The 27,366-nt window shown below is 38.7% G+C and overlaps 3 protein-coding genes across 5 annotated transcripts; all 3 read right to left on the bottom strand.

Annotated features, from left to right (window-relative positions):
- Positions 1–461: 461 nt before the first annotated feature.
- LOC149223019 (F-box protein At2g32560-like) lies at positions 462–6,584 on the bottom strand. Of its 3 annotated transcripts, XM_089385715.1 has the most exons (9): positions 5,496–6,584; positions 5,041–5,120; positions 4,193–4,371; positions 3,891–3,965; positions 1,449–1,507; positions 1,178–1,253; positions 1,005–1,067; positions 718–813; positions 462–571 (listed from the first exon to the last, which is right to left on the bottom strand). In XM_089385715.1, the coding sequence occupies exons 1-6, from the start codon at positions 6,159–6,161 to the stop codon at positions 1,179–1,181; spliced, it is 1,134 nt and encodes a 377-aa protein (XP_089241841.1). In that variant the 5' UTR covers positions 6,162–6,584; the 3' UTR covers positions 462–571; positions 718–813; positions 1,005–1,067; position 1,178. The 3 variants fall into 3 exon arrangements, with proteins under 3 accessions (XP_089241841.1, XP_089241842.1, XP_089241843.1); XM_089385716.1 differs by lacking the exon at positions 718–813; XM_089385717.1 differs by lacking the exon at positions 1,449–1,507.
- A 142-nt stretch (positions 6,585–6,726) lies between these two features.
- LOC149223018 (thiol protease aleurain-like) lies at positions 6,727–7,818 on the bottom strand. Its single transcript, XM_089385718.1, has 3 exons — positions 7,531–7,818; positions 7,157–7,298; positions 6,727–7,052 (listed from the first exon to the last, which is right to left on the bottom strand). Exons 1-3 carry the CDS (start codon positions 7,719–7,721, stop codon positions 7,032–7,034), a joined length of 354 nt encoding a protein of 117 aa, XP_089241844.1. The 5' UTR covers positions 7,722–7,818; the 3' UTR covers positions 6,727–7,031.
- A 1,054-nt stretch (positions 7,819–8,872) lies between these two features.
- Positions 8,873–22,263, bottom strand: LOC149223017 (uncharacterized). Its single transcript, XM_089387749.1, has 10 exons — positions 22,185–22,263; positions 20,431–22,079; positions 15,231–15,752; positions 10,702–11,283; positions 10,468–10,615; positions 10,204–10,346; positions 9,868–10,075; positions 9,518–9,752; positions 9,252–9,402; positions 8,873–9,165 (listed from the first exon to the last, which is right to left on the bottom strand). The coding sequence occupies exons 1-10, from the start codon at positions 22,261–22,263 to the stop codon at positions 8,899–8,901; spliced, it is 3,984 nt and encodes a 1,327-aa protein (XP_089243875.1). The 3' UTR covers positions 8,873–8,898.
- Positions 22,264–27,366: the final 5,103 nt, after the last annotated feature.

The following is a 27,366-nucleotide window of genomic DNA, read 5'->3' as shown; positions in this document are numbered from 1 at the left end:
TACCATAGTTACACATAAAAGCCACGACATTAATTACATAACAGTTTGAAATAGTTCAGCATGCCTTCATAACATTGGAGATATTCCAACTGTGTTCATATTTGTCACTAATCCTGGATGACTTTAATTACAGTTCTCAGACCCTCTCCTTTAAGCATGTGATCAAATGCCTTGTTCATGTCAGCAAAAGAAACCTTGTGTGTAACAAATTTATCCAGTTCAAGCTCCTGCAAATTTAACAATCAAGGAAGGAAAGATTAAAACCGTAATTATAACTCTAATTAGATATGATAAGCATAGATTGCTCCCGTCATGGTACGGACAAAAAAAAACTAGGAAATATGACCACACAGTATTATCTACAATTATGGTTTGAATAAGATGTTACAACTATGTTATGAAGTCTTACCCCATTCAAATACATCTCTACAAGGCCTAGCAAATCAGTATGAGGCTTATAATTTCCAAAGAAGGTTCCTTTCAACGTTTTCTCGCTCAGAAAGTTTACAGGATTCGTTTTAAAGACTGCGTCTGAACGAGGGACCCCTGTTAAAACGGCTACACCCCAACCCTGCAAAAACAGAACTCTGATATCAAACATATGCATTGCCTGCATTTTCTTAATTAAATCGAAGCAATCAGTTTAAACTTTAAAGCTACAGCTTAGAATTGAAATGATTGATGTATCTTAAACCAAAGGAAACCAAGAGCTAGTACATCATGGCAGCATTCCAAAGCTTGAACCATGGCCTCAATACTCCCTGTGCATTCGACGCTGCAGTCCACCCCTCCATCAGTTTTTCCCGCAATTACCTGTAAACATTTTTTATAAGTGTTTGGAAATTAAGAGTCTACACTGCTTTGAATGGATGGTGAATGAGTGCACTCCATGCGAAAACTTAAAATCTCCCCCACCTAAGTACTAAAGTACCACACTAGTCAAAAGCAACCAATACTCTGATCTGGGAGAGAGTTTGATGATCATTTTGGGCAGCTCAACGTACCTGCTGAATAGGTTTTTCGTACTCTTTAGGGGTTTATAAATTCCGTTACTCCAAATTGTTTTGCTGAGAAAGGAAAGGTTACAAGAAAGGGTTAAAAAGGCAATTCTACAAGTCAACATATCAACATATGTACACAGATTTTCCAATAATCGAAGTGGGAAATATACAATTACCTCATTCATATCTCTCATTATTGAAATCGATTCCAATTATTCGAGCAGCTCCTGCAATTCTTGCACCTTCACAAGCCTGCGTAGTTAAACTCGGGTCAGAAGGCTAACATATAATTAAACTATACCCTCATCATATTGGTCCCAATGAAAATGCAGGTAGGGGAAGTGAACAGAATAGTCCCTAGAAAAAGGTTTGAGGACTTTAAAACTGCAACATATACTAATATGCATACAGTGGAACATAAAGAGGGCACTTGTTATTAGTACTTACAGCAAGCCCAACAGCCCCCAGGCCAAATACTGCTACTATCGAACCCTTCTTGGGTTTGCCTGCGTTCAAAGTAGCACCTTCTAAATTCTTCAGAAACTAACTGTCACAACCTTATTTTTAATTCTTTAAATATAATTTAATTATTTCAATTATATTTATTCATTTTCTTTATACTATAACTTTTTTACACAACATTATACATGTGAATATTTTCTAAATTCTTCAGAAACTAACTGTCACAATCATTTACAGTCATTAATCTGGGGAAAATATTTCATCAGCAATAGTAAAGTTGATTGAAATTGGAAGGCATAGAAGGCTTTTTGATGAATTATTTTCAGATCTCACGGAAAAGTCCCAGCAATCCGTCCAAGCAGTGAACATTCGGCAATTTTATCATTCTGATACAAATTCAAGTGTCAAGGGAGCTCATTGAGCACACAGGCTACTTAGTCTGGAAGTAGCAACTGGCCAAAACAAAAGAAGAAACACCTGGTGTCTGCAAGCAGACAAATTCAATGAAGTTGGAACATGGAAACTCTGTTGCTATACAATAAGTAGACTTCCTTGCATATCAAGTGCCACAAATAGCAGGCTTCCCCCATCAATTAGAGAGAATAAACAGAATACAGTTATTCAATGCTGATCTAGACTCTAGAGCAATCCACATCCTATTGTATCTCTTTTGCTTCTAATTACCAATATGTCACGGTTCTTACTAAGCATGCTCTCAAATCCTACATAACTATCTAGCCCAAGGGGGCAGTTCAACCAGTTATATCATAGATTTAGTGTCTTTGCATTGAATGGATTCCACTTAATTCTTCTATCATATATTTAGTGTGCTTCCAATTTACACATCCCAGAAGCAGGGAAGAAAGCTCTGGTGGAAGGTAAAAGGCTACAATTTTTCATACAGGAAACTTTTCCATATATTCCTTGCTAGACCAGTTTACATTGCAGCTTGCTTGCATATCAGCACTCTGAGAGTAAGAATAGGCTTCACATCTCCAAGGCTATTCAAAAACATGTAAGAAGAAAGCATTGAACCATCAAGTGCACTTGTAACTGGAAAAATGGATGAAAGTGGGTGTGGGCTATTACTCAAAACATCAACCAGATATGACAGTGGTCTATTACTCTAACATTTAATACAATCTGTGCTTTGCAATTGTTTGCAGAGACCTGACTTCAGAGCCAAAGTTCCTCGAGTCTGAACTAAGGGTTGGCCATAAAGATTGAATGATCATAATATAAATAATGAAATATGACAACAAATAGCAACAATGTGGTGGGCTAAGATCCATGTGCAACACAATTTCTTTGTGAAGCTCAGCTAAAACACATCTTCGCATGAAGCTTACAAAAAAGGATCATTACCCTGCACGGAAAGGGAGACTTGGCATGAGATTCGTGTACTTGAAAAATTGAAAATAAAAATAGAGAGAAGGATCGATGACCTATGCTTTATACATCTTCCCCTTTCCTCTTTCTCTCAACCTTCATGTCCTAATGATGGATCCTGTTCTGGACTCGAAACAACGACTTCAAATGGAAACTGTGGATCAAGTTCCAGACACGGTTTCTTCAAATTCTGACCACCACAGAAGCTTACAAATAAGGAACATCTAGAGAGATTAATTATGATTTGGCCCTGTTGTCAGCAGTCTCAGCAATACGTTTCAAGTGTGAACAACTTTCCATTTAACAGATTAAACATAGTAATTCAAAGAGAATTGGCAGGCCTTGATCTAGATTCAAATGCAAATACAGTGAGAAAATAGATTGTCTCTGAATGGCTCTGTTTAATGGATTTGAAGTGGCAATTCAAAGAGAATTGCCAGGCCTCGATCTATATTCTAATCTAAATGTATTTTACTAGCAAATCAGATGTTTTTGGGTTTGGAAAGCAGAGCCCCGTTGCAATATCTTTAGTAGAAAAATACTGTCTTCAACTTGTTCTTGAACAAAAACCTCTTTGTTATTGTTTCTTTCAGATGCCCTAGATTTTATCTTCATCCATTTTCCTTTCTCCTCCCAAAAGTCTGGTGGCCCTTCCTCTATGCTATTATTATATAACAAACTTATTAATTAAGCAAAAAACAATATCTTTGATTTTTATACCCATTGAAAGCCTGGATTAATTTGCAAAATCATTGTACTGCAAGACAGAAATTTCAAAGGGAAAAATGATTGCATGACTAACAGATCAGACAAAGATTTATGGAAGGCTTCATTTTGAATCACATTATAAATAGATGTGTTGAAAAAATTTACTCAAGTCCAGGATTCCAACATTATCCGTAGCAATCGCATTGTGTGGTTAAAAGAAACTATTTTGTGTGTTTGCGAGTGCTTCATTATATTACTAAATAAATATATGACGCGTACAACGAATAGATATCATCTTACGATTCTTAACATATGGAGGAGGATTCTCACCATCTAAATGACATTGGCAGTGGCGACTATCTCTGTCACAATAATCTGAATGGCCCACAACCCCATACCACCATCCTGCCAAGTAAAAAAAGCAACAATGGATGAAAGATTATTTCCAAAATATTCATCATGTATTTTCCAAGCATAAGAGGATATCAATTGAAGCATTAACAAAGTACTTATCTAGAGGGTTCACTTCGACTACTGATCAACATAAGAATAATTACAAGATATAATAAAACAGCCACTTGTGCACAAAATCCAGGACTTTAGTCCATAAAATGTATAAAAGCTACACGTACCATATGGCAATTCCTTGTTCCTTCTCCACTGTATCTCAACATGATCTCCAGGACATAGAACATTCAAACAAACAGATGGGTGAAGATCATGGGCAGGTGTGTCCACTGGAGGTGCTCGCAGCCTGTCCCACTGTACTCCTTCCTCAACAACAATTTTTCGATGACCATGTGGTGGATACCTGCAAAAGGAAACCCTTAAATTTTGATGCATTCATGCAAATACTCCCTGCTGGCAATATCCTGAGAAGTCAACTAGAACTAAGAATCAAGAACAAAATTTCAAAGTGAGTTCCATCCGTCTTAGGTTAGCGGCAAATTGGAGGGCTTGCTGCAATGTTGACCCAGGTTCAAACTTCAAAACCCAGCAAGCTTGCTCCTCTGGACCGTGATAAAGCATTCACCCACTCATTTTAGAGCTCTGGGTAGTGTTAATGCGGCAATTCTGGGTTTGTACTAAAGTGGAAGTGCTGTTAATGGTGGTCCTCTTGCTAATGCAGTCAAAGCCCTTAATTGACTCTCTGTAGCTGAAGATTTTCGTGCTGTAATGCCGATATTGAAAGAAGGTACATAGCGTCTCCAGGGGTTATGTTCCTTATCCTTTATGTTAAATAGTCAAAAGTAAAACACAAGAAAATGGGGAACCAATGAAGTTGACCAAAGAAATGAAGAAATGGGTATTGCAAAAGAAGAGGGTGTACACAAGCCATGTCATTTTATAAGCTGCTAGTATTAAAAATAAATAAAAATTGTAGTTATATCCTTCCAGGATTTAACAGGGTTTAAGAAAAATGCCATTTCCAAGAGTGCAAATATAATGAAAAAAATTCAAAAAGATATATTTAACATACCTGGCCTTGAAAGTATCGGTTTTGCTATCATAACTAAGCTCTGCGTCGTAACAAGATAGCATAAACCCAACATGTCCACGCTGCACAAAATGAAATCATCATGAATTAGGCCAACTCATATATCATTCTAATACCTGTCTCATGTTTTCCTTAAAACCCACTATTTCTCCAGAAATCATTGAAATCAAGCAAATTTAAATGAAATCTAGCAAAAAATACAACTATGTTTGTCATTATTATTGGTAAGGTTTAAAAAGGCATGTGACTACTTGTACAAGGCACCAAGCTTCACAAGAAAATCTATATTGACCTTATAATTTTGTAAGATAATTAGAAACAGTGGCCTTATATTTTGATAATTTAGCAAGCAACCAGCAACATTTTGTCATTCATTCCCAGCCCTCAGAATTCCTTGCCTCAGGCCAAGAGGCTATTTACAGAATTTTGGTACCTACCTCGCGATTGTACACCTGAGCTGGAAACCAAAATTTACCACTTTCAAGTGCCAGATACCACGCCATCACTGAATCACTGGGTGGGCCGCTTTTGCCTCCTTTGTTAATCTCTGGCCGTAATCTCAACCACGAAAATTGCCAAATGCAAGACAGGGACCTCAACCAGGCGTTAACTTTGCAGCCATCTAACACCCCTGTCTCATTACTCATTGTAACAGTCCATTGCCATTCACGGTAGGCTGCAGGACCAATAACCTTCCCCCATTTTGCTTTCAAACGAGGTTCCCACAGGTGATTGCTCCTACACCTCTCCCTTAGATCTCCGCAAACACATGCCATGTTACATAGGCTGGCAGGTGAAAGCCTGCTTAATATGCCTTCCAGTGCCAATTCAGGTAGATCTAAAATAGAAAAGTCTTTTACTTCTTCTACATTGTCTACTTTTTGAATACATTTTCTCTTCAAACCCGTTGGAGCAGACATTTTTACCAAGCTCCTCTTTCTGGTAAACTCCAGAAGCAGCTGCAACAGTCCCACACCGGACCCAACTGGAAAAACATTCATCTCATTCTTAGGCCAGCCTTTGACCCACAACAATAAAGGATGAAGGAATAGAGATTGAGATACTAATAGAAAAGAGAGGCAGGATATCAAGAAGAAAAACATTAGATTAGTTAAGATAGACAAGGGTGAGGCCCAACAAAGAGTTTAAAATTTAGACTAGTACATGTGGATCAATCACTGTGTGAACACGTCAGAAAAGCAAAAATAAAAACTCTTGTTATACTTTAGAGAACCCAGAATACACAAATTATATTTAAAATCGGATCTGCACTGGACCTTGAGAAAGATATGCCCATGTAAACGAACTCAGGTCTCTAAACAGATAAGTCCTTCAATCCAGAGACCTGCAATGGTGTTTATAACCCAAGCTTACAAGAACATTTCTCAACTATGTTATAGGACCATCTCTCAGCAGATTATTCACCCCAGAGCCCAAACAGAATCCCATACATATGATGGCATGTAGCACTGCGAAAACTGGTTTTAAGCCTTGAACTATCAATACCAAGACAACTTGACTGCGAAGTGGATATTAAAAACAAATAAACAGCATCTCATAGGGCTTTGACCAATCCAAACCCAGTAAGAATGTTGAGTCCATGGACTCGTGGCCAATGCCAAGCAGGAGATTCACTGTAGGGATTCTGCACCTGACAGCCCGCAGATATTATGGGGTTTGTATATTGGGTATTGCATTGATTTTATTTGGACTCTACTGGCCCTCATAAAAACTGGACCTGTGTAAAAGCCCTCAATGTAAAACTGCTTGCATTAATATGATCATATAACCTCTTGGATGGGTACCCGTCCCGCTTGCAAAGAGGTTGGTATAATCTTATCTAATCAGATTGAATGAATGATACCTTCCTCGCCCCATCAAGTTAAGAAGTACAGACAGGCAGTCCCAATTAACAACAAAAAGTGAAAAGCAAGCAGGAGATGGTGAGGCCGGGGATGTGTACCCCGCTCACATTACATACAGAAATAGACCACCTGCTACAACAACATACACAGCAGTTACTCTTCTTTCTCAATGGAGATCAGGAGAAGGTTAATTGAAATAAGTGGGTTTCACTCAATTTTTATCGTCCACTTACCCATTTAAACCAATGCCTCCTCCCTGTCCCTGTGATTCTTTCAATAACCGAGATGCTGAGCAACCAATCCAACTCCACGTTCTTCACAAAAACATTGAATCTATGCACAAGCTGATGGACAGAATCGTACCTCTTGCCATATCTGCACAAGATTGAAAGAAAAGTATTACAAACTTTCACTGAATGCAATTTTTAACCGACCTCTTCAATACCCCCATACATAACTATCTATTCCCATTCATATTGCAACAGTACATGCTACAAGGCGGCCATGAATGCGATTCTAACACAAAGCTAGAAAACCCAATCAGACACAGATAAGATAAGAAGAGATCTCAGCTATCAGAACCATTTGAATAAATCACATCACAGACCTGACAGCGAACTCCGCAAACTGTAGAGACTTGGGATTGGTTCCCAAGATTTTAACGAAATTGGACTCCAGGTTCTGGATCTTGTCAGTGACCATATCAATATACCCCGTTTCTTCAAACGACCTGGCAGCAGATACAGATACGGCCAGCAAAAACAAAGTGCTCAGAACAATGGCGAGGACGCGAGCCATGGCAGGCGAGACTGTTGAAACCTCTGAACAGAGCAAAGGCGAGATCAGTGGTGAAGAAAGAATGAGGTGGGGGTTGGTTGGAGAGCTGGTAGATCCCTCGTATCTGTTAATATAGCGAAGGGTTCATAGGGAATCTGGTCAAAGGCGGTGTAGAGATGTGAGGTCGGAGTCAGAGAAAGCAGGAAGTTCTCGGTGAAATCACGACAGATGTTACCAAACGGACGGAAACCTTGAAGTTTTCGGCACTGAGAATAAACAGAAGCCCGTCGAATATGGATGCCAGGTGTCAACCTTCGACGAAACTCTGTTTCAATAGGAAGGCCTATCGGCCTAAATATATAAATTTTTAAAGAAAAAAAAAGAATTTATTTTTTATTTATTTTTTTATATATTTATTCATTTTAATTTAATAAAATATATAATTTAATTTTTTATTGATTTACATTAAAACAGACCATAAAATTATATGATTCCAAAATTTGTAAATTAAATTCAAATGGTAATTTTCACTACTCCAAAGCCAAAGCAAAGCCAGCAACAAATGCTTGTTACACCGTTATAACTATCACATTTAACATATTGGTTATAACGATCTAACTATCACATTTAACAAATTCGAATGAGTGATTTTTATTTTTTATTCTTACTATGCAGTAATATTAAATATTAAAGATGTTGTCCCCACCTAACAACCAAAATAACATATTCCATGTTGAGTTTTTTTTTTCCGTAACAAAAAAAAATAGTATATTACATGGTAAGGTAATTAAAAATAAAAGACATAATGCAAATTATTTTATTTCGTCGAACCATAAATTGTAGAAAAATATTATTCTATTCTACTTCTTGGTACCGGGAATTGGAGACAATTTCTTATATTTTAATAATTATTAGCACTTGTTTGGTAAATATGAACATTTTGAATTCCTTGATCATAAATTTTACAGGGAAATTATATCTCAACTTTGTATATTATGCAAAATACTTTATTCTAGCCCATTCTAGTTTCCAGTGGTTGAGAGTTGGAATTTGCCTCTACGAGTGGATAGATTCTGAATACATTTTGACTATATAACCGCCTGGTTTCCAATGGACAGTAAATGTAACATCGTTAGCGAACCGGGAGGGGATTTTGTGTGGAGGCAGATGACATAGATGATGCGGTAGCGGATGACCGTTACTGTTGACAGCTGACGGCTGTGGATCCTGCGTAGCTGCTCTCACTACTTTCCACAAACGCGGGCTTTTTCGGATCCGGCAATGTCACAGAAGAGCTGGAGATCATGAGTACCGCATTAGAGATAGCAGGGCGGATGCCCGGATCAGCCTGTGTGCATACAAGCCCAACGTGAATGCATCTTAATGCTTCCTCCTGCCGACATGAACCCCTTACACCAGAATCTACCATATCCAGAAGACGCTCTTGCTTGTATAATCTCCATGCCTGCATGTATCACATTTTCAAAGGTAAATTAATGGTTACTTAACATCTCCATGGCAAACCACCGGTTGATGAAGTGGAAGTGTTACCCATTCTAATAAGCTTTGGGCTTCATTGGGAAATTTTAGGTCACTGCTCTTCCTTCCACTAACGATCTCCAGGACTAACACTCCAAAGCTATACACATCAGCTTTCACCGATAGCTTTCCCCTCATTGCGTATTCTGGCGCCATGTAACCGCTGCATACTCCATTCACAAACCATTCAAATGAGTGGGGTGCTAAATATCGCACAATTGCATGTATGTTCTATCAATCAATTGGATTAGAGGAAGGATAGAGGGAAATATTCATACTATGTCCCTGCAACGCTTGTTTGGATATGAGTTTCGTCTTCAGGAAAGAGTTTTGCTAACCCGAAGTCTGCTATCTTCGCATTCAATTCCTCATCCAGCAAAATGTTATTTGCTTTAATGTCTCTATGAATGATTCGCATGTGAGAATCTTCGTGCAGATAAAGAAGACCACGAGCTATTCCCATTATGATGTTATGACGCTTTTTCCAATCGAGATGTCTCTTCTTCTCTGGATCTGTATTTGTATTTCAAGAATAACAAATTTGAAAACATTCAAATAATCAAACTCGTTAAATTTACTCGAGAATTATTATCGCCCCCTCAACAAAAAAATATCCAAAACGACATACCAAACAGAAAAGTGTCAAGACTCTTGTTTCGCAAATATTCGTAAACAAGTAATCTTTCTTGTCCCTCGACACAACACCCAAGCAGCTTCACAAGATTTCGGTGGTGAATGGCCAAAAGCTTCACCTCATTCATAAATTCTTGCTTGCCCTGCCGAGATCTTATACACAATTTCTTCACTGCTATTTCTTTTCCATCTCTGGTTAATCCCTACACCAACCAACCACATCAAGAAAAACCTATCAACAAAACCCATTCTTCCTCTATCCTCTCTCTCAAAGATCATGTCATGTCATACAATTTCATGGTTTTAAGGCAATGGGTACATAAATACATACCTTGTATACATGGCCAAAGCCTCCCTGTCCAACCTTGTTCTTTTCATCAAAATTATCCGTTGCTTCTCTGAGTGCTTCTAAGCTGAAAAGAATTTGCTTCTGCTGGAGTATTGTCAACTCTGTCTCGTAATTGTGAGGCATTTCTGTTCAGAAGAAAAAGTGAATATAAAGAATCTAGTTTTATTGGATAGCGCAAAGTTAACTGTTTCTTAAGTCGATTGCAGTTTTATTGGATAGCCCATGGGTCAAAATTGCGGATTCTACCTTCCGTCTGTGCATGCCCCCGTGAAATGGCACAATACAGTTTGCTCCTAATGGCAAACAGACAGACCATTAACGCTAGAATCACGCCTCCAACAATCCCCAATGTTATGGGTAATGTTTTTGCAGGGGAACCTTCTGTACGCCAGATCTGTAATGTTATTTTACAAGAGATGCAACAAAAGAAGTAAGGTGCAAATCATAAATATGAATTCAGCACAAAGAGATTTTATGTACATTACTTGACGTGCTTGGTGAAATTCCACTCGCCGCAGGAGACTGGGCAAGTCCTATGGGAGGGTTTGGCCCATAGAAAGGGTATATTTCGTATCGGACCCTGCAGCTTCCCAACAGTGCTTGAGCTCCTCGCTTCAGAGAACAGCATTTGTAGAGGTTTTTTCTTGCCAATTGCAGACATGACTTGCAGTCGTTCATGGATATATCTCTCCAACACTGAACTACGCTGTAAATGCTGCCATTAACAGAATATGTAGCCGATCCTTCAGCGAATCCTTTGCTTCCAGGATCATTATAAGCTTTATCGGACAGGTTGGAAATGAGATTTGAAGTGGTGGCCCTAAACTTATATAGACTACCTGTATTAATATCGTTGACGTTCATCAGATAGTTCCCGTGGGTGTCTACCTTTGAAAAGAAGCTATACTTCTCGCATCGGACGAAGCAGTTATCGAGCCATACTCGACCGCCTACGCCGCTTCCGCAAACATGTGCTTTCTGTGAACAGATTGAACAGTCTTGTTTAGATATGTTACTTCCATCAGCAAAAGTAGATGCATTATTGCATGCATATGAGTCCATCTGTGATGTAACAGAATGAAAACTGGTAATGAATAGTGAAGCGATGAAATTAAATAGAATGGTTGGTTGTTTGCTAGAATTATCAGAAAATAAAGTATCCATAACGGAAACAATCCTCAAGATCTTGGTAACCGGTAGGCTTTGTTAAGGAATCTGATGAATATGCGATTCAGGCCTCTATAAAATTGATGGAATGGAATTAGATCACAGAAGCAATGGAAAGTTGCAGACAATTATGGGTAGTGGTCTGCAGGTGTCCTCCATCCTTGACTGCTGTGTTGATGACTTCCAACAAAGAAGGGGATGTCCTCATTCGATTGCTGTGCTGATGTCCTCCTCCTTCGATTGTTGTGCTGATGTCCTCCAACAAATAATGCTACAATATCCATCATCCGTCCTCGACTGCTGTGCCCATGTCTTCCAATCAATAATGTTCCAAGTTGTTCATGTGTCACCCATCACTTCGTGTGGCCAAGGAAAGACCAGACAATTTTTATTTTTTTAATGGGAATGTGGTAATTTTAAATTGCAAAATCAAAATTTTAATATTAAAAATAGATTCGTGTCCTTCAAATTCTACAATTTGACAACTTGAATTTTTTTAGACGAATCAATCTGCTTGGGTATAAAGAACCCATTGCCGAAATCGGTTAATCAGCAGAATATGGTCTTCTAGTAGTAAGAGCCAAACCCTCCACCTCCAGCACGTCATTCACCTAGCCCCAGCCCTCAACCTCCTTTAAATCCAACCTGAGATTCCGTATCCTTCAAATTCTAGAATTTTACAAGTTGATTTTTTTAAATCCAACATGGTTAAACCAAAAATCTGCCAAAAAATCAACCTTTTCTAGACAAAAAAAAACTTTTACTCTTAAACCACCCTGAAAAGAAAAAACACTGATGCTAAAGGCGGAAAACTGTGGCTGGAATCAAGCATCACAGGATGGACGATTTTTCTTTCTGATCAGCTACATCGCTACCTGAAAATCAGACCTGAAGTTCCACAACTTTTTTTCAGCATTTTGAATGTATTTCACTCTTCTTCTTTTTTTAGCATTTTGAATGTATTTGACTGTAACATAAGTTGTATGTCATAAATTTGATGTGTAAATTTATAAGTTGTATGTCATAAATTTTAATGAGTAATTTAAATAAAGATTAATTTGGACAATTTACTTAATTGCAACACTTATTTCTCGTTAAGTTAGAAATGTATTTATTTTTTTCACTATTCTTTTATATAGATTAACTAGAAATATAAAAAAATTGTCACTATTCTTTTATAGATTAAAAAAAAAACAGTAAAAAAAATAATAACATTTTCTTAATAAACATAATTAACCTAAAATTTGTGGCTTTTAATGGAAAAGGTACACTAAAATGTATTCCACATTGTGATCTTCGCAGTATAGATTGTGGCGCGGGTCGTCTCAGAATATTGTGAGAATTTGAGCTTTTGATTTCGTGTCATTTGTCTCCCGATGTTACTGTCAAAAATATTATAAATAAATGATGTAGAAGCAACACGATTTTCATAAAGGAAGAAAACATTCATCACAGTAAAATAGATGCGAACATGGCTTTTTATTCATCACGGTTCTGGAACAGCGATTTGTGTGTTATGTCGTGCTGTTTTAAAATTTGGCACGAAGTTTTAATTAAATTTGGTATCGTTTGGGCTGTGATCGATTGGTGGATGTTCGCCCACATCAGTCCGAATATTCGATTCTGTGAAAATTCTGAAAGCTACACGTGTACAGATTCCATCCTGTGCCAATGAAAAAAATAGTTAAAACCTTGAAACCAAATCAGATGCAGAAGCCAGAAGCCTTCGTATCACATGACAACGGTTAATGACAATGAGTTATTTTGGAAAGGAGTCGTTTTTAGTGTGATTTTTTTGACATTTTATTGTTAGAATCTAGTAGAAAAATTTGTGGTGAAATTTTGATTTCTGTTATTTAAATTGGTTTTTTAATTGTGTATATGGATTCAACACCCTTAAAAACTCCTAGGGCACTTCTATTATGCAAGATTACCCATCAAGATTGTAATTTCAATAAATTTCTGCAGGATTTTAAAGAAATTAGACTGGGAAAACCTACTGGAAAGGCTTTGAAAAAGTCCACTAAAGACAACTCCTTTTTGAAGCTTGTGTTTGGGGTGAATAAAACTTATTCATGTCATTTGTTTTATATTTTTCCTTTGCAATTAAGTGAATATTAGATGGTGGAATATATTGTATTTATTATCAAAGTCTTAATTTAATTATTTATAATTTATTATATTTTTTTGTTTTGCAAGTGGTTTGAGTTTATTAGAGATTATAACACGAAGACCCAATGGCATCTAAGACATCAAAATCACTAAGGGATCTCACTTGGCCTGTGCCACACCAACCCTTAACATCACTGGATTTTTGGGCACAAAATTTCTAAACCGATGACCTTGGCATCATAATTTATTATATTTTAATATAATAATGTCTAATTATACATATAGTTAGTTGCTTTGAAAAAAGGATTGATTTTTTTTTACTAAATTTTATTCTCAATTTATTTTCCCAACTAAACCCAATTCAACTCAATTTAATTAGCAAGTTATTCTTCCCAACTAAATTCAATTAGAAAGATATATTGGAATCATAATAATATATTATTATAATGATTGTAATTTTTTTATTTAAAAAATTATTAAATATTTCAGAATCAGCATTAAAAAAATATTATATAATATTAATATATAGGTCATATGATATATTAGTCAATGTAATAATCATTTTTATTTGTTTTTTTTTTGTTAAATATTGTATTGTAAGATTCCAAATGGCTAAATAATTAACATGTTCGGAATATTTTAGTGTTCTCATGGAAACACTGAAAAGCCAAACATAAACACAGAACACGAGGGATCTAAAAGAAATGTAGCCCTTATTTATATTATTAACTGAAGAAAATAGTACATCCTTATTTATATTATTAACTGAAGAAAATAATACATGTACATACAATAATATCGAGGCCCCTGCAATAGCGTGCAACACTGCTCATCAAAGAGACCCTGGATGGATCCAAAAACACAATAATAGAGATAGACTCAAGATGGTCCCAATGCCTAGCTCCTATCTCTTTTTATAGGCTTGATGAACTCTATAGAAACCTTATTTTATTATTTTCTCAAAAAGTGAAGGAAAATACCATGGGAAAATACCACAGTATATACCATGGGTAGATTCTGTCCATTTTCACCATATCCAGAAAATGGAATATTACAAAACATCTCGCACAAAGATTGCTTCTCCTCAAGCAATCCACCATGATCCCATACAACCTAGTGTGCTATTCCATGCCTCCATGCTAAAAGATCCTAAATGGATCCTTTAATACCTCTATCCCAAACAATCCTCCAGCCAATCCTTCCCATGATAGATTCACCTGCATCCCAAACAATTCTTTGGCCAGTCCTGCCTCCAACGGATTCTCCTAGATCTCAATGCCACCTAAGTCTTGAGACCTGTGGGTTATGATACCATCTCAGTCGTCCATCGTTGCCCATGCTTAATTGCCCATGCTTAATCGCCCATGCTACAATATGCTCTTGGCTAAGATTATCCTACCGATAAAGTTCCAACTCATAATCTCTTGCCAATCCATCTCGTGAAAAGGATATAATGTATGAATACCTGCACATCAAATAAGTCTACCATGTTGATGTTGCCTAATGCTCAACTCATGATGCTCCACCCGACCACCCAACACGATCCATTTGTAGAATTCTATCCTGCTCTCCCTGATGTATAAATATGGTTTGGTGGTGCCGCAAGCCCTATCTATGTACTCTTGTAGAGGGTTGATCTCGAACTCCCAATTGTATTCCTCCTTATGCGTTGTGAGGGACATGAGATGTTCCTCTACACTGGACAGTTTGGTCATTGAATCGACACATACCTCTATGAGTTCTTCAATTTTTATGTTCTCCTGTAAGATAGTGTCTCGGGTTGTCCAGACTCTTTGCTTCAACATCATAATATTTGTCTTGAAATGCATGATCATTCCTAGAAAGTCCTCTACTAGTGATTCTGGTGCCATGTTGAATGTCTCTATACCTGTTTGCATTGAAAGCCCCACGACCACAACTTTAACTTGAGCCTTTGACTGACTCTCTAGGAATGGTTCATTTGGCACATTATGTCTGTCATGCTTCTCGTCATGATCATGCTCATCATGTTGGTTCAATACTACTATCTCCTCACTCAAGTTTTTCTGGCCTCCTCCATCTGTGAAGACAATATGTTGTTCATCTTCTCCAATTTTCGAACATAGGTACACTGGTGGACTGTTATGTATACTTGAATGCTCATATTCTTTGTGGACATCCCCATGGAGACCTATGGACTCAGTTATATAGGATTCTACCTCATCAATACCATTAGGTATAATTTCCTCATGTACTTCCAAATTCTTGCCATCCTACAAGTCTCCCTGAATAATATCACACTGTTACTCACTATCTTGAAAATCAACTATAGAAGACTCCCCATTATCTGAAGGAATCTCCTCTTGTTCTGTCCTTGTTGCCTCCTCCCTATCACCTTGGACATAAATGGTTAAGTTCCCAAGGTCCCTTGCATATAAAGCATAGTCCTCTCCTTCTTAGTTCATACTTGTTGCAAATTTTACTACCTTTGTTCTTGCTTCCTCAATCAATTGTTTTAAGCTCCTTCTTAGTCAGCACCCTTCTAAGAAATTTTTATTTTTGTATGACCAACTTCTCCACTAGATCATAGGTGATTGGTGATACAATTAGTTCCTTTCTCCAAATGGTCAACATTTGGACCTTAGTATCTTGCAGATGTCGACATCTCCTTCAAAAAATAAGGACATAACCTTTTGCATGCTCATTTTGACACTGTTTGGATGAGTTGATGTAATGCTGGTCTAAAAGTTCTGGAACACCTGAAAGATCAAGTTTTCACATTCCAGATTCAGCATCAATGTGCCAAAGATAAACTCTGCCATGAGTTCTAATATACTGAGTTGCTTCTGAAAGGTAGGAAGCATGATGTTGTTAAGCTCCTGAAGGGCTTCTACTATCAATTGTAATATATCTCTCATGATATCATTATTGTAAATTAGAACTAAATGATAGCAATCCTGGACTAATTCAGATATTCTATTCACACTTAGAGGAGTGTTCTTGTTGACTGTAGCTACATTTTTGCTCCTTCTGTTAGACTGCTCCTAACCTGTAGGCTTTTTGTTTTATTTTACTCAACGAGATCCAACAGTGTATCCCATATTTCTTCACAAGGAATAGATAAATTTACCATATTTCGAAATCTTTCATCCACTTGTATATATGTTTGAGAAGTTGGTTTTTTGAGAAACAAATGATGGATTTCATGCTGAATGAAGAGGTCATATGGTAGGCCTTCCATGAGACCTTCTCCACTTATTATTCCTATCACTTCGGCAAATATGGATGTCTCTACAACTATATTACACAACTTTTGCTGGTATTTCTCTAATGGAATCAATTTTCCATTAGAAGTTCTCAAAGGTGGAAGCCTTTATCCTGCAACAAATTAAATTTTCTGTTAAACCTCTTTACTTATAGTTCTAACCCTTTGTACTAGTTTTCGAGTTGTATCATCAGGTTCGTCTTTGTTAGAGATCTTTTCACTTCCATGATTGTGCAAGTTCTGTCATGAATTTGAAGTTCTTCGAGCTCATCCCTAGTCTTGGAGTTCAGTGTCTTGATAATTATGTGTTCTTTTGCGGGCCTATGTTCAATTTCAGCTTTTGTTCTTTCAAGTGTTGCTTTCACATTTTGTATTAGTTCCTCCTGCTCAAATATAATCTAGAATGATGACCACAACTCTATGATATTTTCCTTAGTTTTATGCCATATGCTTTGCTTGGCCTCTGCCTACATTTGTGTTGTTAATGACTAATTTTCATACTTTCTAATCTGTTGAGTAAGCTTGCAATTTTTTTGCACACTTGTTAAATAAGCATTGTCATATTTGATCTTATTTTCCTCCATTCCTTTCAATGATGCTAACAATCTTTCATTTTCTTGGTTGGTTAATGATAAATCTCCCAGAGCTTTCACTAACTTTTCAGAAGAATCTGCAGTGGATATTTCTTCCCTTTCTGTTGAGGTCATTGTTGATGTTTGTTGTATTAGCTATTGTTTTGTTGTATTTGTAGCTACCAACAATTCTTTTTCTTTCAAAAGTGCCTCCATGTCTGTCTCCATTTTTTGAATTTCAATGTTCTATTCAACTATCAACTTGAACAAATTTTCTTTCTCTACCTCTAGTTGAGTGATTTCTTTAGTCTGTGGGTGCTCTGTGGTTGGAAGCTTGAGATGCTTTCTCAGAGCTTGAATATCAGCGTTTTTGTTTTTAATCATCTCCTCAGCTGCTTTGATGTCACTAGGATTATATCCTAGTTTAATCACCAAACCATCATGAACTTTGTTTCTCGTGTCTTTGGCTAAGGATGACATTCACTCTATCTTTAGTTGTGAATGCATGTTGTTTAGAGAGGCCTGCAACTTGGAGGTTGCCATGGCTAAACTTGTTAATGTTGAGTATATCATTTCACCAGCCTATTTATGCAAGTCAATCTGATCGATTGCATGAATCTTCTTGGTATCAAAAGAAAAGATAGAGGCTTTGTAGTCTTCTGCACCTTTAGGGACTGGAACTGTAGGTTCCAAGAAGGCTAATTGAAATTGTCCCTTCTCTGTGTCAAGTGTAAACAACAATATGTGTTGAGTAGTAGAAGTATGCTTCCAAAATTCTGAGTATGTTGTAACCTTCAATCCTTCATTCTTCTTAATCTCTCTATATCTTGCAAAAATGTTTTGTTGTGTTGCAATATGGGATGTAGAAGATATAGGTGACTCTGTTGTCTCTTCAATGTGTGAGAAGGAAGTGGTGGGAAGACCTATTAAAACAACTGTAGCTTTCTCCTGTGAGCCCTTTTCTTCTAATGATTCCTCTTGATTATTTGTCTAAGCATTATTTATAGTATCAGTCTTAGTATTTTCCTTAGGATTTGTCTTCTTTCTTTTCCTGAAAACATTAAAGTCTGCAGCTTGGGAACCTAAATCTTTACGAGACATATTTTCCTTGGATCTTTTAGCTTCTTTGTCCTTTGAAATAGGTGTTTGTAGAGATGCCTAACTGATAATTTTCTCTTCATCCTCTTGCAGTGTATTCTCCATCCACTCCTATTGATTGACATACTGCTCTATTTCTCGTCTAGGTGTATGTCACGTGTATGTGCACACGGTGTGGTCTTCTGCTCAACTCTTAATTTTGAAATTATCCCTAATGGATCATAAGACCGTGTGAAACTTAGCTTGAATTTAATCTTCTTTAGTAACTCATCTGATTACTTTGTTGCTGCTCTGGTGTTGATGATATAAGGACCAATATGTGACTTCAGTTTAAACTGTGCTTTTTGCTTTCTTGACACAAAATGCAAGTCATCCATATTCAGCATTTGCCTGATAGTACAAAAACTAGCAACCTGCAAGGAGGGAGTTCACATCTATAAATTCAATCTTTTTTATAATTCTGGTAAAGATAAAGTCAATCTGTGATGTAACAGAACGAAAACTGGTAATGAATAGTGAACCAATTAAATTAAATAGAATTGTTGCTTGTTTGCCAGAATTAGCAGAAGGTAAACTATCCATAACGAAAGCAATTCTCAAGATCTTGGGAACTGGTAGGTTTTGTTAAAGGAATCTGATGAATAATAGGATAGTCAAGGCGCCTATAAATTGGTGGAATTAGATGAGAGAATGAATGGTATGGATGGGAATGAGTACGGGGAATAATTGGCGTCGATTGCAAAATAGAAGAAATTGCCAAGAATGGTATATACATGAGGCTTCCTTTCAATAACAGAAATATTGAATGTAGACTGTCAACTGGAATTGCGATTCTAAAAGTAAAGTACGTAAACCGAACTTCAAATGAGTAGAATGGATTTCTACGCTGTGTGGATGCAATGGAGAAGCTGTCTTCACATTGGTTTTTCATAAATAGTGATGGGAGCTATATGGTGGGGATGCTAATTTTACGCTGGTAATTAAAAAAAAGATATAAATTTTTTACGCAGCTGTGTTTTTTTAATGCTTTCAATCAGCGGTCATCATCTTCATCAATGTATTAAAAAAGAGATGTAAATCTTTTACGTCACTGTGTTTTTGTATGCTTTTTTTTTTTTCAGAGGAAAAAATCAAGATAAATTATATTAAGATAATATAACAGACAGCATTACAGATGTCTCAAAGGAGACATTTAGCAGATGGAGAAGAGCATTATAAGACATGATATGGCCCCCGTGAGGAGGACGGAGAGAAACCTGTAATGAAGGGCTGCAGAGGCCACAAAAAGACATGTGACTTGGGATTGTTCTTTTCAGAAGTGTAGATGTAACCCGATAAATAACCATATATGGGTCCAGCAAATGACAAAAAAAAAGATATGTGATGGCCCAGTTGGCGCAGAAATACAGGAAGATAGGATCAGATCAGTAGAGAAACCGCCTGTAGAGTAACAGAACCTTAGGAACAGAATAGGAGAGAAACCACCTGTAGAGAGAATCGAAACTAATCCGATGGGGGCAAGAAGCCCGCAATAGAGATCAAAATGGAGTGTAGAGGCTGGCAGGTGTTCTGGAAGACACGTTGATTCCTCCAATTCCAGATGAACCAGCAAGTAAGGATGAAGAGGGCACGCCAGGTTGGGCACTGTGAGCTCCACCAGAAGAAGCCATCCTGTACAGAAGGAAAAGACCGATGAGAGAAACCATAAGTGAGAGAGAGCTCGTACCAGATTGTAGAAGAGGCAGCACACTCGAAAAACATGTGGAAGTTTGTTTCTTGCTGTGCTGAGCATAGGTGACACCTGCTCGGACCGAACCATCCTTTTTTTTGGAGGACCTCCCAAGTGAGGTTCTTGTTTGAGAAGAGAAGCCATGAGAAGAGGATCGCTTTAAGAGGGCAGGGAGCTTTCCAGAGCTTGGAGGGGAAGGTCGGAAAAGATGGCGGGAGGGTGGATGAGAGGAGAGAGTAGAGGTTTTTGACAGTGAGAGGGAGGGAGGGCTTCACAAATGACCATACCAGCTCGTCCTTTGTACCAGATTGGGAGATACCTTTGTGAGAGAAGCTGTTTATGACGGAAAGCCAAAGGGGGCAGAGGGGAGGGGGAAGGCCTAGTTGGTCTTCATTTTTCCAGATTGGCTGATTTGAGGACCACGTCTCAATGAGCTTGTTCCAGGTGAAAAGGCCCTTTGAGTGGAAAAAGGCAAGAAGAGCTGGGGGGATGGAGGATTCAAGTCTGTGCTGGGTGGGATCAATGGCAATGAGGACATTCTCGCCTGTAACGATAGACCATCTCAGATTCTGCAAGAAAAAAGATTGTATCTTCCTGAAGTTCAGCCAAATAGTGGAGCCATGCCTGATGCCAAGAGAGGATCTCCTGTGCCAGTAAGCTATATTCCGACCTTTGAGATATTTCTGCCTGATGAAGGAGCTCCATGGATTGTTGCCATATATGCCTCGGTGAAGAGATTTGCAAAGGAGCGCTTTTCCAAAAGATCTCATGTGCAAGAGGCCCCAACCACCTGTTTTCCTTGGTCTCGTAATGGAATCCATATTGACGAGGTGGAATTTAGAATGATATGTGCGGCCGCCCCACATAAAGTTAGCAGCCAAAGACTTCATTTTGTTTGTAACAGATGCGGGCAGAAGAAAGAGATGACTCCAAAATACAGCCAGTTGGGAGAGCACTGTTTGAACCAATATGAATCTACCAGCGAGGGAGAGAAAGCGCATTTCCCAGCTTGATATTTTGTTGTAGAAGCGGTCGATAATCCAGTTCCAGTCACGAACGCCATACCCCTTTGCTTTTAATCGGAAGCCCAGATAGGTGAAACCCTCACTAAGCGGCGCTAGATTTATACCAAATCGATCAGCTATCCAATGAGCAATGTGTGGGTTTGTTCCATTATGAAATAGAATAGTCTTAGATTTATTTATGGCCAATCCCGTGGCCGAATGGAACTTCTGAAGAATTACAAATAAGCAGGCCCAGGTGGATTTGCAGAGTAAAGCGAAGATCAAGATATCATCAACAAAGAGATTTTGAGTGAGAGTGATGTCCTTACATAATTTTACAGGCTTGCATCTTCCTTCAGAGACAGCTGAATTGATGTGGGTGCTGAGGCAGTCCATGACCAAAATGAAGAGAAGGGGGGAGAGGGGGCATCCCTGGCGGAGCCCCCTCTCTGCTTTGAAGAAGGTTGAAGGAGAACCATTGATGATAACAGAGAAATTGACGCTCTCAACGCAAGCCATAATCCAGTTAATACCCTGTGGCTGTAAACCAATTTTTGCGAGGAGAATTCTGAGGAAACCCCAGTCCACGCAATCAAAAGCCTTTTTCAAGTCAATTTTAAGAGCAGCGGCATCCGTGTTTTTGGAGCAGATGGAGAAAAGACATTCTTGAGCCATGGCTACAGCGTCCAGGATAAGTCTGCCCTTGAGGAATGCATGTTGCTCCTTGGTGATAAAAGAGTTTAGAACTTTCTTCATGCGCTCAGCGATGATTTTAGAGGTAATCTTGTAGAGGGAGTTGCATAGAGCAATCGGCCTGTAATCCCCAAATGAAGTCGATTTGGCCTTCTTGGGGATAAGGGCGATGAAGGTGGCCGAGAGGGCACCATTAATGTGACCCGAGGAGCGGGAGGCCTCTACCATGCCCAACAAACCTGTTTTGAAAAGATCATAGAAATGGGAAAAAAATTCAATGGGCCAGCCATCGGGCCCTGGGCTTTTATCTTTTTTGAAGCTCTTGATGGTGTCCCAAAGCTCACCTTCCGTAACAGGTCTGAAGAACTCCTCATTTTTGTTGTCATCAAACATGTTCGGCAGGTGGTCGACTGCCCACATCATGTCTGAGATATCACTCCCCTGTCTTTTGTATTGTTCTTTGAAAAACCTAGTGGCCTCAGCTGAGATGTCCTGCTGTGTGAAAAGAAAACCTCCATTTCCGTCCTCGATCTTCCAAATAGAATTTTTAGCTCTGCGCCCATTTTCAAAATTGTGAAAAAACCGCGTGTTACGGTCGCCCTCCTTCAACCAGGTGGCTCTGCTCTTGAGCCTCCAAAGGACTTCCTCTTTTTGCAGAAGGGCTTGTTTTTTTTCCCCAGTGACCAGAGGAGAGTTTTTTTGTCCATCGATAGACCGCTGTATTGGACAGAGGAGGAAAGGATATCAATTTCCTTGTTTATGTGATATAGATCCTTTTTATCTTGCTTGTGCTTTTTTATCTGCCAGTCTTTTGTAGCATTTCTAAGAGACTGAATTTTTTCCCGAAAGGTGAGCCATATTGCCTCCTGTGATTGATGAAGGTTTGCCCAGAAACATTTAATGAACTCGTTGAAAGAGTTGTCCAGCAGATGCGCTCTATTAAACTTGAAGGCGTAGCCTGACGTGCTTGACATAAACCTCCATGCCAAATAGATGGGCTTATGATCTGATGTGGATGCACTTCCCGTCGACGCCGTCGAAATCCCCCACTGTGCAATGATACTGGAGTTTACAATGAATCTATCGATTCTTTTGGCGATAAATGCCGAGCCAAGCCTACCGTTGTTCCATGTTGGGGACAATAAATCGGGAGAAATATCAACCAGGTCCCTATTTAGGAGTTCCTGTCTCATTGTGTCAGCCATACTGTCCTTTTTCCTGTATTGACCCCAACACTCATTTGTGTTGAGGGTGAGATTAAAATCGCCTGCAATTAAGAGAGATTGAACATCAAGAATTCCAGAATCAAATAAGGATTCCCAGAAGAGAGCTCGGTTCCGGTAGGGCGCATATATATTGAGCATATTAAGGATGTGAGGACGTCCTCTGATGGAGGCCGAGATGAGGATGCCTGCAGAGCACTTGTAAGCTTTTGCTTTGACCCTTAGCGGGTCCCAAAGAGTCACCAAGCCGCTTGATAAGCCCTCTGCGTCTGTGGCCACCATGTGCCAAGAGGGAAACATCTTCCTGAAGAAAGCCAGGGAGGCTGTGGAGGAATGCATTGTTTCTTGTATGAAAATGATGTGAGAGTGAGCGGAGACAAGAGTCTCCCTTAGCGCCAGAAATTTGGGGGCGGCACCAATACCCCTGATGTTGTAAGAGATTAAAAAGGTCATTTGGAGGGTTGACCAGCCAAGCATGCTCTAAGAGGCTGTGGGGAAGGAAGTTCCTGGATCGGGACGTCGACCAAAGGCATGTCAGAGATCCCCAGTTCAGAGACAGTCTTTCGACCTCTAAAGTGGCGGCTGCCCCCTTTTTGCTTCTTTCTAACAGTAATGTTTTTAGCAGAATTAGGACTGATAGAGGGGAAAGAAGGCTTATGGATCGTCAGGGGCTCAAGAATGGGTGGGTGGCGCTGAAGGAGAAGATCTATGTCACTGTCAAGTCTGTTGGCCGGCGAATCTGATGGAGAGTTGTATGGGGTCGGCGTCGTGAGGATCTCTTTGCCTTTTGGATTTGCAGAGGAGGGGGATGATGAAGAGATTTGAATAGGGTGCGATCCCACAACGAAATCGACTTTGTTCATGGCTGGCGGAGATGGCACAGGCGCCTCCTCTTGCTGTTCAAGGATGGGGGGACTATAGAAGTCTGACATATTCAAGAGCGGAGGGGAGAGAGCAGCTGATACATTGTGCGCCTTGGGAGAGCGAGGGCTCTTGTGTTCCGCCCTGTAAGGAGACTCCGGACACTTTTGAGAATGAACCTGTGAGCTTCGGGCCTCATATGAATTAGTGAAAAAGAGATTCCTTGATAAGCTGACATCTTCAGAATGAGAATCGGAGGTTGTATGCCTGCCCATCCGAGGAGGGGGAATGACAGTCTTGTGACGACGGTACCTGCAGTTTTCAATGAGGTGACCCGTCCGATGACAAGAGGAGCATCGAAACGGGATGCCCCAGAAATCAAGGCGCTGGCGGATCGAAGATCCCTCCCATGTAATTTCAATCTGTTCGGGATAGCCTCCCTTATAAGGTCTTTCAATGAGAATCCAAGCGATTCTTTTATCCTTTTCGCCACGGACCCATGGATCCACATATATGAACTTTCCAATAGCGCTTCCAATCAAGGCCAGAGACTCAGGGGTCCAAAGCTCCAAAGGCAGATTGGGGAGCTTGACCCAAATCATGCAGTGGGACGGAGTGTTTTTGAGCGGGTCAAAGCCCAAATACCATTTTGACAGGGAGAGGAAGCTTCTGCCGGAGACCCAAGGTTTGTTGAGGACCAGCTCCAGGTCCGATTCCTTCTGAAAATGGAAAGAAAACCAATCCTTCATAAGACGAGAGATGATTGGCGTGTATCCAATGAGAGGGGACCAGGAGGATGTGATCCATTGTCTCATGATGTCCTCCTTCATTTCGGGAAAATACCACTTTCCCACGAGAGCATGCTTTTGAAGGCTCGAAATACGGTCTGATAATGATGATCCAGAGACCGAAACGGCCTTTGGAGGAGCAACCGTTTTGACAGGGGCCTTATTCCTGTGACGGAACCGTGCTTGGGAGTGATGATCCTTCTGAGAAGGCGGGCCCTTCCTAATAAAATGAGAGGCAAGATTCCCTTGAAGAGGGGGGTCTCTTAAATCTTGTGGAATCATGTCGGACACCGTGGCGTGCCAGCTGGGATTCCGGGAGGCGGGATCACGTGATGATTCAGCCATGATGGCAGCGGCAAATAAAGCCTTTGTGGCAGGAGAGTCGCTTTCATCTGCCATCGCTGCCAGAAAGAGAAATCTCTAAAAAGATCGACAGGTACTTCCAAGTACCTGAATGGAAGCCCAAAAATGAAGACCGACAGAGAGAAAGACCTGGAGAATAAATAGTTCTTCTGGGGAAGTACAGGTTAGATCATTCTCAGAAGATTTTGTCAGATGATAGGACGCACTCCGGATTAGTGAAGGGAGGAGACCATAAGGGCGGAAGAGATCCCGAGAAGAGATTGATGGGTGCCTGCCGCCAAAAGGGAAAATCTGGAGGTCGAAAGGTAAGAGACTTTGAGTGAGCGAGTGACAGTGGCAGAGAGAGAAATCAGAACGTTGAGGGGGTGCATTAATGGATCAGAAGAGCACCGGAAAAAGGAATTTGAATTCGAATCCGGGAGGCAAATGCCGGAAGAATCAGAGGGCCTGGGGAGGATTCGAAAGCTAGACCATGTGAGGTTCTACAATTGCTCTTGTGAAATGTTGCTGCAATCAAAACAGCAACAGAAAATGGGGAGGATGCACCACCAGTTTCCAACCCGGAAACGAACGTCTTGGCAAGGACGGTATACGTAAAAAGATGATTTTATCCTGTTCAGGAAGACTCAGAACATTTTACGTAATCCTCCCTCCCCAAACAGGAATGAATCTGGTAAGAGATAGAGCACCCGCATCTAAAAGATATCTAAACATGGCAATCCATCTGAGAAAGATTATCAGCTGTGAGGAGAGACTACTGCTAGTGTAAGTTCACAGAGATAAAATATAGAAGCCCGAGAGACTAAAGCCTCCTCACCAAAGAAGTGTAAGATACAGCACCGTTAGCAGAGTTGAACCTCTAAAGAAAAGCACACATAAGCATACCCCTGTAAATAATGACCTTACAGCAATTTAAGAGATGTTAAAGCCTCCTCGCCAAAACCTCACCGAAAAATTATCCCAGAAGTTTGTAAGATATAGCACCGTTTAGCAGAGTTGCCAATCGACGGTTTCAGTCACCTGCAACCAAATAGCCATTGCACCGATGCATAGACCTCGCCATCGCCTCACTGTTTACTTCATTGTTGAATAATGGAAGAAATTCTGTTGAAAACCTTAGTCTTCTGAGAAACATAGTTCTTCACTCTGCGCTCAACCCTCTATCCTCTCCTCTCCCTGTCTAATTATATTGATCTCACAAAAGTTTAATCCCCCGTGTTTTTGTATGCTTTGACATCAGCGGTCATGAAATTAGCAGAAGATAAATATGAAAAAAAAAAATTATTTTATTGAGTAATTATAAAATATTAATTAAAAAGGAATTGATTTGATTTGAAATTCATAAAAACAAATTTCAATTTTATAATTAAATATATGGTTTTAATTTAAACCAAATTGATTTTTTTTTTTAATGAAAAAAATAATAAAACAGTACAATCCGATCTAAATTAGTCAAATAATTATATATCTGCTGCATCGTCATGTGTTATTATTTTAACAATCGAATATAAATTATATTTATTCTAATAAACAATATAGTTAGTTTTTATATTTAAAAATAATGTAGATATATATCATTTTCATCAAATGATTTGAAGGCGAAGTGAGCCTGGTTTGAGATCATCAGTTGCTTTGCGTAATCTCCGTTTCGAAAGGAATCTTTATTTTTTTATAATGAGAAGGAATATTAAATATGAAATAATGAAAGTGTTATGTTTTGTACGTTTTATATTTGAATATGACAGTATTATTAATATTTTAAATATTATTTAATAATAATATTTTAATTTTTTATTTAAAATAATTTAACCAATTTTAAAATATAATTTAATAATATTTTTCAAATATAGTTTTTAAAATTTATTTAATTATATTATAATTCATATCTTTTTAAATAAGCAACTTAAATAATAATAAATTATAATACTCCATTAAAAAAAAATCAGATTTAACACTTCCAAGATTCTAATGCCGAGGGGTTATCATCTGAATAAATTTAAATTAATAATTTATGAATTGTTTAATTTTGTGTTTTTATTTTGTTATAGTATTTTTTTATTGATTTAATAAAAAGTTGATTTTGGAACATGATTTCAAAGTTTGTTTTTTTGTTGTTGTTTTTTTTTTTTTTTTTTTTTAAATTAGGAGTTTGTAAGGAAATAGGTTAATAATATAGGAGGAATTTGATAGGAGAGAGCCTAAGTTTTATGAGATACCCTAAGGTTTATCCATTTTCTTGAATAATGGTGATGAGTCCATATGTATTTGTGGATAGTAACCAATGATGGTTG

The sequence above is a fragment of the Pinus tabuliformis genome, chromosome Q (assembly GCF_031772625.1).
Source record: "Pinus tabuliformis cultivar Carrire ecotype Pingquan chromosome Q, CPIR1, whole genome shotgun sequence".
Lineage (NCBI taxonomy): Eukaryota > Viridiplantae > Streptophyta > Pinopsida > Pinales > Pinaceae > Pinus > Pinus tabuliformis.
Note: the sequence above shows the minus strand (reverse complement) of the source record. Positions and strands in the feature narration are given on the sequence as shown.